The 14,528-nt window shown below is 56.2% G+C and overlaps 1 protein-coding gene across 2 annotated transcripts; it reads right to left on the bottom strand.

The window, feature by feature from the left end:
- Positions 1-620: 620 nt before the first annotated feature.
- Positions 621-7,885, bottom strand: FKBP2 (FKBP prolyl isomerase 2). 2 transcript variants are annotated; one of them, XM_029059171.2, is made up of 6 exons: positions 7,851-7,885; positions 6,434-6,599; positions 5,377-5,489; positions 5,119-5,165; positions 974-1,009; positions 621-833 (listed from the first exon to the last, which is right to left on the bottom strand). In XM_029059171.2, exons 2-6 carry the CDS (start codon positions 6,593-6,595, stop codon positions 772-774), a joined length of 420 nt encoding a protein of 139 aa, XP_028915004.1. In that variant the 5' UTR covers positions 6,596-6,599; positions 7,851-7,885; the 3' UTR covers positions 621-771. The 2 variants fall into 2 exon arrangements, with proteins under 2 accessions (XP_028915004.1, XP_028915005.1); XM_029059172.2 differs by lacking the exon at positions 7,851-7,885 and adding an exon at positions 6,716-6,791.
- Between the last annotated feature and the right edge of the window lie 6,643 nt (positions 7,886-14,528).

Below are 14,528 nucleotides of genomic sequence, written 5' to 3' on the forward strand. Positions count from 1 at the left end.
TACACCCCAGCCCGCACGCTTTGCTCCTCTAACTCGAACCTTCTCACCGTACCTCGATCTCGCCTATCGCACGGCCGATCTCTCGCCCACATCCTGCCCCTGGCCTGGAACGCCCTCCCTCCTCGTAGCCGACAGACAGACAATGACTTTCCCCCCACCACAAGCCTTATTGAAGACGCACCTCCTCCAAGAGGCCTTCCCTGACTAGGCCCTCCTTTCCTCTTCTCCCGCTCCCTCCTGCGTCGCTCTGACTTGCTCCCGTCATTCATCCCCCCCACAGCATTTATGTACAAATCTACAATTTATTTATATTACTGACAGTCTCCCCCTCTAGACTGTAAGCTGGCTGCGGGTCTGTTTGCAATACTGTAGTCTCACAAGCGCTTAGTACAGCGCTCCGCACAGGTTGACTGGGTCCGATCCATTTATCCTATCTACCCCAGTTCTTGGCACAAAGTCAGCTCTTAAACACCACAGTTATTATAACTGTTCCTCGTGGGGGGTGGGAAGAGGAAGCAGGGAGCCTGGGGTCTAGGCCCAGGTCCACCTTAGGAGAGCAGCGCCGTCCCCGCCCCTCTGAACGATGCTGAGAGCCCCTCCGTCAATCACCAGACGTGCTCTCGCCCTTGAGCATTTTTAATTTCTTTTTTTTAAAACAAAATCTGGTCCCCGGGGGAGGGACACCTCCCCGCCAAGCCCCCGGTCCGTTCATTCCTCGTCCACCCCTCCATCCATCCGTCGGTTTCCCCCCGCCGCCCCCCCAGCCCCTGGCTACAGCTCCGGTCTTCTCTCGATCTTCAACAGCTCCACCTCAAACACCAGTGTGGCTCCACCTGGGAGGGGGGAGGGAGGGAAGACGGGAGCCTCAGAGCCGGGGAGACGGAAGCGTACGGCGCGGGGCCAAGCTACACCCTCCGCCTGGACAGCTGAGATTTGGGGAGGGGGAGGAAATGGAAAAAGCGGGTGGACTTACCTGGGATCTTCGGGGGAGCCCCTCGGTCGCCATATCCTGGGGTGGGAAGAGAGAGGGCGGGATGAGGACGAGACTCGGCTGAGGAGGAAGCTGGTGGCGTGGGGATAACGAGGGGAAAAGAAGGAAAGGACTGGGGGCGAAAACCGTCCGGCTTCCCCTAAACGATAACAACTGTGTATCTGTTAACACTTACATCGGCCTCTGGTGCTCAGGCAGATACAAGATGGTGCTCACGGTCTGAGCAGGAGGGAGGGCGGGTATTGAAGCCACATTTTGCCGATGAGGGAACTGAGGCACAGAAAAGTTAAGTGACTTGCTCAAGGTCACCCAGCAGACAAGTGATGGAGCTGGGATTAGAATCCAGGTCCTCTAACACCCAGGCGAGCCGCATGGCTTGGTGGAAGGAGCCTGGGCTTGGGAAGCGGAGGTTGTGGGTTCTAATCTCGCTTCTGCCGCTTGTCGGCTGTGAGACTCTGGGCAAGTCATTTCGCTTCTCTGGGCCTCAGTTCCCTCATCTGTAAAATGGGGGATGAAGTCTGTGGACCCTACGTGGGACACCCTGATGGATTTATATCTCCCCCAGCGCTTAGAACAGTGCTTTGCACATAGGAAGCCCTTAAGAGATGCCATCATTATAGAGGCGTAGAGAAGCAGCGTGGCCCAGTGGCAAGAGCCCGAGCTTGGGAGTCAGAGGACGTGGGTTCTAATCCTGCCTCTGCGACTTCTTTCTCTGTGCCTCAGTGGCCTCATCTGTAAAATTAATTCATTCAATAGTATTTATTGAGCGCTATGTGCAGGGCACCGTACTAAGCGCTTGGAATGTACAGATCAGCAACAGATACAGTCCCTGCCCTTTGACGGGCTTACAGTCTAATCGGGGGAGACGGACAGACAAGAACACTAGCAATAAATAGAATCAAGGGGTTTAAAATGGGGATTCAGACCGTGAGCCCCACGTGGGAACCACCGGATGACCTTGTATCGACACCAGCGCTTTCAGCAGTGCTTGGCAAGTAGTAAGCGCTTAGCAGATATCATTATTATAAGCCAGCAGGCGCTCGATAAATATGGTTGAATTGAATGAATGAATGAATGAATGAATGAATGAATGAATGAATGAATGAATGGGCTCTTTCCACTGGGTCACGCTGCTTCGGCCCCTGCCTCGAGTCCCATACTCATCTGCTTGGGGATTGTTTTTATTTTATTTTTTTTGTTTCGCTGGGGAGGAGGGTCTGGACGGAGGAAGAGGAAATGCAGTGTGGCCTAGTGGATAAGGGCACAGGCCTAGGAGTCAAGAAGGACCTGGTTCTAATTCCAGCTCCTCCACTTGCCTGCTGTAAATTCTCATTCATTCATTCAATCGCATTTACTGAGCGCTTACTGTGGGCAGAGCACTGTACTAAGCGCTTGGAATTTCCCCATCCTCTCTCCCTGACCATCCCTAAGCAATACCATATTCCTGTCACGGCAACTTCCATGCCATTGCAAGTCAGCCAATTCTGACCCTTCTTCTCTGGCTCACTGCCTGGAGGAAGACGGTTAAGTAGAAGATCTTTTCACCGAGGCCAGTTAGGCAAATTTGTCTTTTTTATTTTCTTTTTGAAGAAAGCCCCAGGGCAATTATTTTATTAATGATGTGTATAAATATATAATTCTATTTATATTGATGCTATTCATGCCTGTCTACTTGTTTGGTTTTGTTGCCTGTTTCCTCCCTCCTAGACTGTGAGCCCGTTGTTGGGTAGGGACTGTCTCAAGCTGTTGCCGAAGTGCACTTTCCAAGCGCTTAGTACGGTGCTCTGCACACAGTAAGCGCTCAATAAATACGACTGACTGAAAGTACAATTCGGCACCAAATACAGAGACGATCCCTGCCCGACAACGGGCTCACAGTCTAGACTTCTCGGGCAAATCACTTCACCGCTCCGGTCCTCAATTACCTCAAATATGTAAAATGGGGCCAGCGCCGAGAAGAGTGCTTGGCACATAGTAAGCGCTTAACAAATACCATCATTACGTCTGTGAACCCGATGTGGGATATGGGCTATGTCCAACCTGATGATCCAGCGCTTAGAACAGGGCTTGGCACATAGTAAGCGCCTAACAAATACCATCATTATTATTGAGAAGCAGTGTGGTTCAGTGGAAAGAACCTGGGCTTGGGAGTCAGAGGTCATGGGTTCGAATCCCAGCTCCGCCGCCTGTCAGCTGTGTGACCTTGGGCAAGTCACTTTTTTAACTTCTCTGTGCCTCAGTGACCTCTTCTGTAAAATGGGGATGAAGACTGTGAGCCCTACGTGAGACGACCTGATTACCTTGTATCTACCCCAGCGCTTAAAACAGTGCTTGGCACATAGTAAACACTTAACAAATACCGACATTATTAAGTCTGTGAGCCCCACGTGGGATGTGGGCTACGTCCAACCGGATGATCCAGCGCTTAGAACAGTGCCCAGTGCCGGGAACAGCGCTTGGCACATAGTAAGCGCTTAACAAATACCATCATTATTATTAGTATTATCATCTCGTATCTACCCCGGTGCGTAGTACAGTGCCTCGCACATAGTGAGCGCTTAATAGAGAAGAACGGACCTGCCCAGGTGGAACCGGGACGCGGCGTAGCTCAGTGGAAAGAGCCCGGGCTGGGGAGTCAGAGGTCATGGGTTCTAATCCCGGCTCTGCCACTTGTCAGCTGTGTGACTGTGGACAAGTCACTTCTCTGGGCCTCAGTGACCTCATCTGGAAAATGGGGACGAAGACGGTGAGCCTCACGCGGGACGACCCGATGACCCTGTATCTCCCCCAGCGCTCAGAGCAGTGCTCGGCACATAGTAAGCGCTCAGCAAATACCAACATTATTAATTGGGGGTGGCGATGGCTCCCCCTGGTGGGGCAGAGTGGAAGCACCACCCCGTCCCGGCCGGCCTCAGTTTGCGCAGTCTGGGGGGGGCTGCGCCTTCAAACGGGGCCACCCCGCCCCACCTCTCACCCCATCGATCATCGATGACCCATCCACGCGGAGGCAGACACCCGGAGACCCACGGGCGGGGACGGACGCACGCCCAGAAATGACCCACGCAAGGGCGAGCGGGAAGGCCGGCGGAGAGGAGTCCCGACCCGAGCTCAGGCAAGGGAGGGCTCGAGGGCGGCACGGGACGAGACGCCCAAAGGGACCAAACTTACCCACCCGCCTGCGGCGGGGGCAGGGGGCTTCCCAGCAGCCCCCCCCCAGGAGGAGCCGATCATTCTACATTAAGCCCCCGGCACCGGACGGCGGAAGCAGCAGGGAGGTGAGAAGCCGGGGCAGCGGAGAAGCCTCTGCTTCCCTCCACATCATTAGCTGCAGCAGCAAAAAAGCTGGGATATTTTAGGGTGAAGGGAGGAGGAGGAGGAGGAGGAGTGGGGGGCGGGAAGCAGCCTGGAAGTTCTGCTCATGCGGGCTGAGGCAGCGTTGCAGCCCTGCACCTCTGACTGGTGACTGTTCGGAGCCGGGGCAGCCTAACCGTACTCTCTCCACCACCCCCGTCCCCTTTTTTAAAATGACATTCATTAGGCGCTTACTATGTACTAAGCACTGTACGAGATAATCAGGTTGGACACAGTCCCTGTCCCGCGTGGGGCTCCCAGTCTGAACCCCCCCCCCACTTTACAGGTGAGGTCACTGAGGTCCAGAGAAGTTGTGCCCTGCCCAAGGTCACACAGAGGACAACTGGCGGAGCTGGGGCTATTAACAATAACAGTAATAATAACGGTACTTGTTAAACACTTACTACGTGCCCGGCACTGTACTAAGCGCTGGGGTAGACAGGAGCAAATCGGGTTGGACGCGGTCCCTGTCCCACGCGGGGCTCACAGTCTCAATCCCCATTTTTACAGATGAGGTCGCTGAGGCCCGGAGGAGCTGTGACCCGCCCAAGGTCGCGCAGCGGACAAGTGGCGGAGCGGGGCTAGAACCCAGGTCCTTCCGACCCCCAGGCCCGGGCTCAAGCCACTAGGCCGCACCTGCTTCCCTGAACGGGGTTCCGGGGCACCTCCTGGTCCTGGACCGCAGCGTCAGGGGTGGAGGGGGTGGACACCGAAGAACTCCCTGAGACACACCGACCCTTCACCCCGCGACCCGCCTCCTCCCGCCAGCCCGTTACCTAGTTCAGAAGGAATCACCAACTTCCGCTTCTCCCCCTCACACATCCTGCGGGGAAGAAAATGCTGCGTCAGTTTTGCCTTTCACCTCCCGGGCTCCAGGCGTCCCAACTCCCCGGCCTTTGGGCCCGCAGGGGATCCTGGCCCTCTTTCCCGGCAGCTAAGCCTCTGACTCGTCAGCCCCACTTCCCTTCCCAGAACCCAGGCATCCCGCCCTCCCCTGCACCCTCCCGGCCTCCCCCCGGCCCCCGCCCACTCACCCGAGCAGCCCCTGGTCCCAGCCCTTGATAACCTGGCCCGTCCCCAAGGAGAAGACAAAGGGCTGGTCTCGCTGCAGGCTGCTGTCGAATTCAGTCCCATCTTCCAGCTTCCCCTGCGGAGACGGGATCGGGGGGGTCGAGCTCCCCTACCTCGCCGCCGACCCCCGGCCCACGTCCCGCCTCTGGCCTGGAACGCCCCCCCTCCTCGAATCCCACACTGACCCTGCCCCCCTCCAGAGCCGTATTAAAGGCCCACCTCCCCCACGAGGCCTTCCCCGATTAAGCTCCCTCTTTCCTCTTCTCCCACTCCCTTTGGCGTCGCCCTGACCGGCCTTTCTTCCTCACCCCCGCTCCCAGCCCCACAGCACTGACGCCCCTCTCTGTATCTGATTTGTCTGCCTTGATGTCCATCTGGACTGCGAGCTCACCGTGGGCAGGGGACGTGTCTGTTTATTGCGACACTGTACTCCCTCAAGCGTTTAGTACGGGCCTCCGCACCCGGTAAGCGCTCGGCAAATACCCCCGAACGAAGGAACGACACGGGTCTCGCGGCTGACAGTCGCCGCTGGCAGGAGAGGTGGCCGCTCCGGCAGTTCCCACACGTGACCGCGGCGCCGCCGCCCCGGGGGGCCGGGGAGCCGGGGGCCGGGGAGCCGGGGGCGGGATCCCGCGGGGGTCGACCGGCCCTGGGTGGCGTCTGCTGAGCGCTCCCTGGGTGCGGAGCGCTGTACGGGGGGGGGCGCCCGGGAGGGTGCCGCACCCAGTCGGCAGACACGTTCCCCGTCCTCCAAGAGCTCACGGCCCCGTGGGCGGGGAGGCGGAAGGGAGGGGGCGCGGGTGCCCTCGGCCTCGCGCCCCGTCCCGGTGACCTTGGAGAAGGGCGGCCGGCAGGGCCGCCGTGTGGAGCGGGGGAGGGACCGGCCCGTGCGGATTCGCCCGCTTTCCAGCTCCCCCGTGGGATTTTAAAATCCCGTGCCCCCCATGCCGACCTCCCGCCGCGCCCCCCTCGCCCCCTGGGGCCCAGGCTCCAGCCCCTTCCTCCCCCCCTCCTCCTCACCGAATAGTGCATGTGGAGGACATCTCCTTTGCGGGATTTGAGGGGGCAGTGGTCCACCCGTTTCTTCACCCCGATCTGCAGTTTCCGCTTCCCCTCCGCCGCCCCGGCCGGCAGGGCTCCCAGGCAGAGGGACCCGAGCGCCAGGATCCAGCTCACCTGCATGACCCTGCGGGGAGAGGCAGGGGAGGGGAGTCAGGGGAGAGGGGGGACGGGCGACCGGGACCCCTGAAGATGCCGGGGCCGGTCCCCTCCGTCCCGGGGGGCTTCGGCGGCTCTACTCACCCCTCTGGCCGAAAGGGAAGCCGACCTCCGACCCCGGCAGGAGGAAGAGGGGGGCCGGGGGAGGACGCTGCGGCCGGGGGTCGGACCCCCGGGCCCTCCCCAGCCCTCCCGCCCCCCGGCCCCTCCCCCCGGGGACCCCTCACTCCCGCCCGGCTCTCTTGGTCGCCTCCGCCCCCTTGCGCAGGGTCCAGACCCTCTCCTCCCGGGAGCCCTCCGGGGTCTCTCCCCAATCCCTCCACACCCACCCACCGCCCACCCAACACACCCAGCCCTCCCCGACGGAGGGGGGCCTCGCCCTGCGGACCCACACGTCGCCGGGGGGTTCTGGGGAGCCCCCGTCCCCCGGGGGGACCCCCCAGCCCCGGCCCCCTCCCGCCCCCGCGGGCGCCCCCGCCCAGCTCTGGGCCCTGGGGGGTCTGCGGGGCACCCACACGGGCTGCGGCTCGGGGCCCGGGCGGGTCTTCTCCCTCTCCACCCACACCACCTCCGCGGGGGGGGGTCCGGGGCCGCCCCCGCCCCCACGCCCTGCCCCCCAGCAGGCCTCCCCGGCCCGGCCCGCCGCCCCCGGCCCTGCTCCCGCCCCCCGCCGCCCCCTGCTCTTCCTTTTTGGGCTCTGGGCCCTTCAACCCCGAAGCCCCCTCCCCAGGGGCAGCAGCTCCGACCCCTGGGGGTGCGGGCTTCGCCCCCGCCTCGATGCCCCCACCCTCTGGGGGTGCGGGCCTCGCCCCCACCTTGCTGCCCCCACGCTCTGGGGGTGCAGCCCTCGCCCCCGCCTCGATGCCCCCGCCCTCTGGGGGTGCGGGCTTCGCCCCCACCTCTACGGTCCCGCCTCTAGGGGGCGCAGACTCCCCCCCGATGGTCCCGCCTCTAGGGGGCGCAGTCCCCGCTCCCACCTCGTCGACCGCGCCGCTAGGGGGCGCAGTCCCCGCCCCCGCCGCGACGGCCCCGCCTGTAGGGGGCGCCGTGCCCGCTCCCAGGTCGGGGCCCCCGCCCCCCGTCCGCGCAGGCGCCGCCCCCGGGCCCGAGCCCCCGCGCCCCGCGCTCCGCATCCCCCTCGGCATCGCGCCCCCCGCCACCCTCGGGTCCCGCCCTGCCCCTCTCCGCCTCCCCGGCCCCGACTGCGCTGCCCGCTCACCTCCTCACGGCGGCCCCGAAGCCTCCCTCCCCCTCCGCACCGCCTCTGCGCAGGCGCCGACGCCGGCCCCGCCCCCTCGGGCCCCGCCCTCCCCACGCCTCCTTCCCTCATTGGTCGGAATCGAGCTGCCCGCCACGCGGACTCCCTCCGGGGGGGGGGGACCCCTGTCACGTGCAAGTGGCTGTGACGTCACTTCCGCCCTCGGGGGGCGGGGCTTCCCGCCGAAAGCTCCTTCCGGCGAGGGGGAAGCGGCGATTCCACGGGCAACCGAGAGGGGGCGCGAGGCGCCATTTGGCGCGGCCTTCTCTGCTGTCAATCAATCCATCCATCGACCAATATAATGATAATATTGTTGGTATTTGTGAAGCGCTTACTATGTGCAGAGCACTCTTCTTCTAAGCGCTGGGAGAGATACAGGGTCATCAGGTTGTCCCGCGTGCTAATAATAATAATGATGGTATTTGTGAAGCGCTTACTATGTGCAGAGCACTGTTCTAAGCGCTGGGGGAGATACAGGGTCATCAGGTTGTCCCACGTGCTAATAATAGTAATAATAATAATAATAATAATGTTGTTGGTATTTGTTAAGCCCTGACTATGTGCAGAGCGCTGTTCTAAACGCTGGGGTAGATACGGGGTCATCAGGTTGTCCCACGTGAGGCTCCCAGTCTTCATCCCCATTTTCCAGACGAGGTAACTGAGGCCCAGAGAAGTGAAGTGACTTGCCCCCAGTCACCCAGCTGACAAGTGGCAGAGTCGGGATTCGAACCCATGACCTCTGACTCCCAAGCCCGGGCTCTTTCCACTGAGCCACGCTGCTTCAATTGTTCAGTAGTATTTTTTCATTCAATAGTATTTATTGAGCGCTTACTATGTGCAGAGCACCGTACTAAAACTCAATCAACGGTATATATTATTAATAATAATAATGATGTTGGTATTTGTTAAGTGCTTACTATGTACCAAGCACTGTTCTAAGCGCCGAGCACCGACTGGGTGCAGAACACTGTACCAAGCGCTTGGGAGAGTACAGTACCAACCAGTTGGTAGACCCATTCCGTGCCCACAGTGAGCTTACAGTCTCTGATCAGTCAGTCAGTGATATAATATTAATTTCATTGCACTATAGATAATATATATAACAACATATATAATATATAAAATATAATAATAACAACTGTGTTATTTGTTGAGCGCTTTCTATATGCCCAGCTAAACTCTGGGGTAGATACAAGGCAATTTGGTTGGACACGGTCCCTGTCCCACATGGGGTTTACCATGTACTTTCCAAGCACTTGGCACAGGGCACTGAACAAACTAAGCGCTCAGTAAATATGACTGAATGAATGAACCCCCAGTTTACGGATGAGGGAACTGAGGCACAGAGAAGTGAAGGGACTTGCCTAAGGTCACACAACAGACAAGTGGGGGAACTGGGATTAGGACAATAATAATAATAATAATGATGATGTTGGTATTTGTTAAGTGCTTACTATGTGCTGAGCACTGTTCTAAGCGCTGGGGTAGATATAGGGTCATCAGGTTGTTCCACGTGAGGCTCATAGTCTCAATCCCCATTTATAGATGAGGTAACTGAGGCACCGAGAAGTGAAGCGACTTGCCCAAAGTCACGCAGCTGACAGGCGGCGGAGCGGGATTAGAACCCATCACCTCTGACTCCCAGACCTGTGCTCTATCAACTTCATCATGCTATCAGCCAGAGCCCGTCGTTGGGCAGGGATTGTCTCTATCTGTTGCGGAATTGTACATTCCAAGTGCTTAGTACAGTGCTCTGCACACAGTAAGCGCTCAATGAATGAATGAATGAACGAATGAATGAATGAATGAATGAAAAGTCCAGTGGAAAGAGCTTGGGCCTGGGAGTCAGGACCTGGGTTCTAATCCTGCCTCCACCACTTGTCTGCTGTTGGGTGACTTTGGGCAAGTCTCAACTTCTCTGTGCCTCAGTGACCTTTTCTGTAGAGAGAAGCAGCGTGGCTCAGTGGAAAGAGCACGGGCTTGGGAGTCAGAGGTCATGGGTTCTAATCCCGGCAACGCCACTTGTCAGCTGTGTGACCTTGGGCAAGTCACTTAACGTCTCTGTGCCTCAGTTACCTCCTCTGTAAAATGGTTGTGAGGTCTGTGAGCCCTATGTGGGACAACCTGATTGCCTTGTATCTACCCCAGCGCTTAGAACAGTGCTCGGCACAGAGTAAGCGCTTAACAAATACCAACATTATTATTATTATTAAAATGGGGATTAAGACTGAGCCCTATCAATGTCATATTCATTCATTCAGTCAGTCATATTTATTGAGTGCTCACTGTGTGCAGAGCACTGTACTAAGCGCTTGGAAAGTACAATTCAGCCACAAATAGAGACAACCCCTACCCAACCACGGTCTCACAGTCTAGGAGGGGGGATACACACAACAAAACAAAGCAAAGCAAGAAAACAGGCACCAGTAGCATCAATATAAATAGAATTATAGATGTATAGACATCATTAACAAAATAAATAGAATAATAAATATATACATATATACACAAGTGCTGTGGGACAGAGAGGCGGGTAGAGCAGAAGGAGGGAGTCGGGGTGATGGGGAGGGGGAACTGAGGAAAAGGGGGGCTCAATTTGGGGAAAGATAATCGGGTTGGACACAGTCCCTGTCCCACATGGAGCTCACAGCCTCAATCCCCATTTTACAGATGAGGTAACTGAGGCCCAGAGAAGTGAAGTGACTTGGTCAAGGTCACACAGCAGACAGGTGGCGGAGCCGGGGTTCGAATCCATGACCTTCTGACTCCCGGGCCCATGCTCTTTTCACTAGGCCGTGCTGTTTGTCTACCAGGTTCAGGGCACCCTACTAAGCTCTTGGGAGAGTAATAATAATAATAATAATAATAATAATAATAATGTTGGTGTTTGTTAAGCGCTTACTATGTGCAGAGCACTGTTCTAAGCGCTGGGGTAGAGACAGGGTCATCAGGTTGTCCCAGGTGAGGCTCTCAGTCTTCATCCCCATTTGACAGATGAGGGAACTGAGGCCCAGAGAAGTGAAGTGACTTGCCCCCAGTCACCCAGCTGACAAGTGGCAGAGCCGGGATTCGAACCCATGACCTCTGACTCCCAAGCCCGGGCTCTTTCCACTGAGCCATGCTGCTTCTCTACAAAATAACAGAGTTGGTAGATATATTCCTGCCCACAGCGAACTTACGGACTAGAAGGGGACAGTCTTTAGTATAAATAAGTGACAGCTATGTACAAAAGGGCTGTGGGGCGGAGGGACGGGTGAATAAAGGGAGCAAATCAGGGCGATGCAGAAGGGAGTGGGAGAAGAGGGAAGGAGGGCTTAGTCAGGGAAGGCCTCTCGGAGGAGGTGGGCCTTCGGTAAGGCTTTGAACATGGGGAGAATGATGACTGAGAAGCAGCGTGGCTCAGTAGAGAAGAGCCCGGGCTTGGGAGTCAGAGGTCATGGGTTCTAATCCCGACTCTGCCACTTGTCAGCTGTGTGACCTGGGGCAAGTCACTTCACTTCTCAGTTCCCTCATCTGTAAAATGGTGGGGATGAAGACCGTGAGCCCCACGTGGGACAACCTGATCACCTTGTATCCCCCCACCAGAATGGTGCTTTGCACATAGAAAGCATTTAACAAATGCCATTATTATTATTATTATTATTTTTATCTATCAGATATGAATAGGGAGGGTGTTCCAGGCCTGAGGCAGGACCTGGGCGAGAGGTGGGCAGCGAGATAGACGAGATAGATGAGGTCGAGGTACGGTGAGAAGGTTAGCGTTAGAAAAGCGAAGTGTACGGGGCTGGGTTGCAGTAGGAGAGCAGTGAGGTAAGGAAGGAGGAGGGAGGAAGGTGATCGACTGCTTTAGAGCCGATTGTAAGGAGCTTCTGTTTAACGCAGAGCTGGATGGGCAACCACTGGAGGTTCTTAAGTGGAAACCTGGACTGAACGTTCGTGTAGAAAAATAATAAGAAGAAGAATATTGGTATTTGTTAAGCGCTTACTATGTGCAGACCACTGTTCTAAGCACTGGGGGAGATACAGGGTCATCAGGTTGTCCCACGTGAGGCTCGCAGTCTTCATCCCCATATGACAGGTAAGGAAACTGAAGCCCAGAAAAGTTGTCAGCCCACAGCCGAGAAGTGGCAGAGCGGGGATTCGAACCCATGGCCTCTGACTCCCAAGCCCTTTCCGCTGAGCCACGCTGCTTCTCTAAGGAAAAATGATCCGGGCAGCAGAGTGAAGTATGAATTGGAGTGGGGAGAGGGAGGAGGCTGAGACACTAGTCAAGACGGGATAGGAATAAGCATTTGGATTAACGTAGTAGCAGTTTGGATGGAGAGGAAAGGGCGGATTTTAGCGATGTTGTGAAGGTTGAACATATGGGACGTGTGGGACGTGTGGGATGTTGACTCTGTCCAACCTGCTTAGCTTGTATCTACCTCAGGACTTAGTACAGAGGAGTTCTGACCTCCCACCCTCCTGTCTCTCCCCACTTCAGCCTACACTTCACTCGGCTGCCCGGATTATCTTTCTACAGGAATGCTCTGGGCATGGCACCCCCATCCTCAAAAGTCTCCGGTGGTTGTCTATCGACCTTTATAGCAAGCAAAGACTCCTCATTCTGGGCTCCAGAGCCGTCCATCCCTTGGCCCCCTTCTACCTCTCCTCCCTTTTCTCCTTCTCCATCCCGGCCCGCACACTCCGCTCCTCCGGTGCCACTCACCTCCTCACTGGGCCTCGTTCCCACCTGTCCCGCCGTCGACCCCCGGGCCACGTCCTCCCGCGGTCCCGGAACGCCCTCCCTCCTCACCTCTGCCAAACTAACTCTCTTTCCCCCTTCAAAGCCCTTCTGAGAGCTCACCTCCTCCAGGAGGCCTTCCCCCACTGAGCCCTCCCTTTCCCTCTGCCCCTCCTCCCCTCCCCATTCCCCCGACTCCCTCCCTCTGCTCTATCTCTTTCCCCACCCCACGGCACTTGTGTCTATATGTACATATTTATAATTCTATTTATTTATATTAGTGATGTGTAATAATTCTATTTATTTCTATTGATGCTATTGATGCCTGTCTACTTGTTTTGATGCCTGTCTCCCCGCTTCTAGACCGTGAGCCCGTTGTGGGCAGGGACTGTCTCTACTTGTTGCTGAATTGTACTTTCCAAGTGCTTACTACGGTGCTCTGCCCACAGTAAGCTCTCAATAAATACAATGGAATGAATGAATGCATGTAGTTAGCACTTAATTACCATAATTCTAATTATTATTATGATTATGCCTCCTGGAGAAGAGTCTTACATCACCCATGCCAAAAATGAATCCCAAGAAAATGTGAACCCTGGGGGCCTGTTTGTCACTGGGAGATGGACGCAAGAACGGTATGGTCTGGTGCTTTATTTTCAGGTAATTGCATTTACTGAGCACTCACCATGTACAGAGCACTGTACTAAGCGCTTGGGAGACTACACTACAACCATATAAAAGACACATTCCCTGCCCACCGTCAGCTTGCACTATCTATTTATATAATAATAATATTAATAACTATAGTATTTGTTGAGCCCTCACTTGGGGTGGATACGAGCAAATCGGGTTGGATCATTTTTTCTTGGGTTGGATTATTTATTATTTTAGACTGTGAGCCCCTGAGAGTCAGGGCTCATGTCTAACGCTCCCCCGTGAATTCTTCCTCGGCACTTAGTACAGTGGTCTGCACACAGCGCACGCTTAGTAAATAGTATCACTACCATGGGGGCAGTGTTTTACTGAGGACCTTTGGGCCCTGGGGCTGTAAACACCTGAATCTGGGAATCAGATAACCTGGTTTTTGGGCTGCTGGGTGACCTTGGATAAGTCACTTAATTGTCTGTGCCTGTTCCCTCATCTGTAAAATGGGGGTAAAATATCTGACCTTGTCTTATGCCGTCGAGTTGGGTCCGACCCATAGCGACGCCATGGACACATCTCTCCCAGAACGCCCCACTCTCCATCCGCAATCGTTCTGGTAGTGAATCCGTAGAGTTTTCTTGATCAGACTATGGGGTGGTTTAGCGATGCCTCCTTCCGCGCAGTAAACTTGAGTCTCCATCCTCGACTCTCTCCCGTGCCGCCGCTGCCCAGCACGGGGGAGTTTTGCCTTGGAGCCGACGGCCTTCCACTCGTTAGCCACTGGCCAAGCTAGGAATGGAACGGACAGGCCGCTGCTTGACTCTCCCTCCCGTAGTCGAGACTGGTAGAGGACTGGAAACTCTCCAGGTGCCACCCTGAGAGGGGTCGTTCTTCCTACCTTTTAAATTTTAAGCCCCTTGGGGTCAAAGGACTGATTATGTCACATCTCCCCCAGGGTTTAACCCAGCGCTTAGTACACTGTAGGTGAATAATAATAATAACTATTATGGTATTTGTTTAGCACTTACTATGTGCCAGGCACTGTACTAAGCGCTGGGGTGGATACGAGCAAATAACGTTGGACACAGTCCCTGTCCCACGTGGGGCTCACGGTCTTAATCCCCATTTTACAGATGAGGTAAATGAGGCACAGAGAAGCGAAGCGACTCGCCCAAGACCACACAGCAGACAAGTGGCGGAGCTGGGATTAGAACCCACGACCGCTGACTCCCAAGCTCGGGCTCTTTCCATTAAACCACGCTAAAGTCAGG

This window comes from Ornithorhynchus anatinus, chromosome 3 (assembly GCF_004115215.2).
Source record: "Ornithorhynchus anatinus isolate Pmale09 chromosome 3, mOrnAna1.pri.v4, whole genome shotgun sequence".
NCBI lineage: Eukaryota > Metazoa > Chordata > Mammalia > Monotremata > Ornithorhynchidae > Ornithorhynchus > Ornithorhynchus anatinus.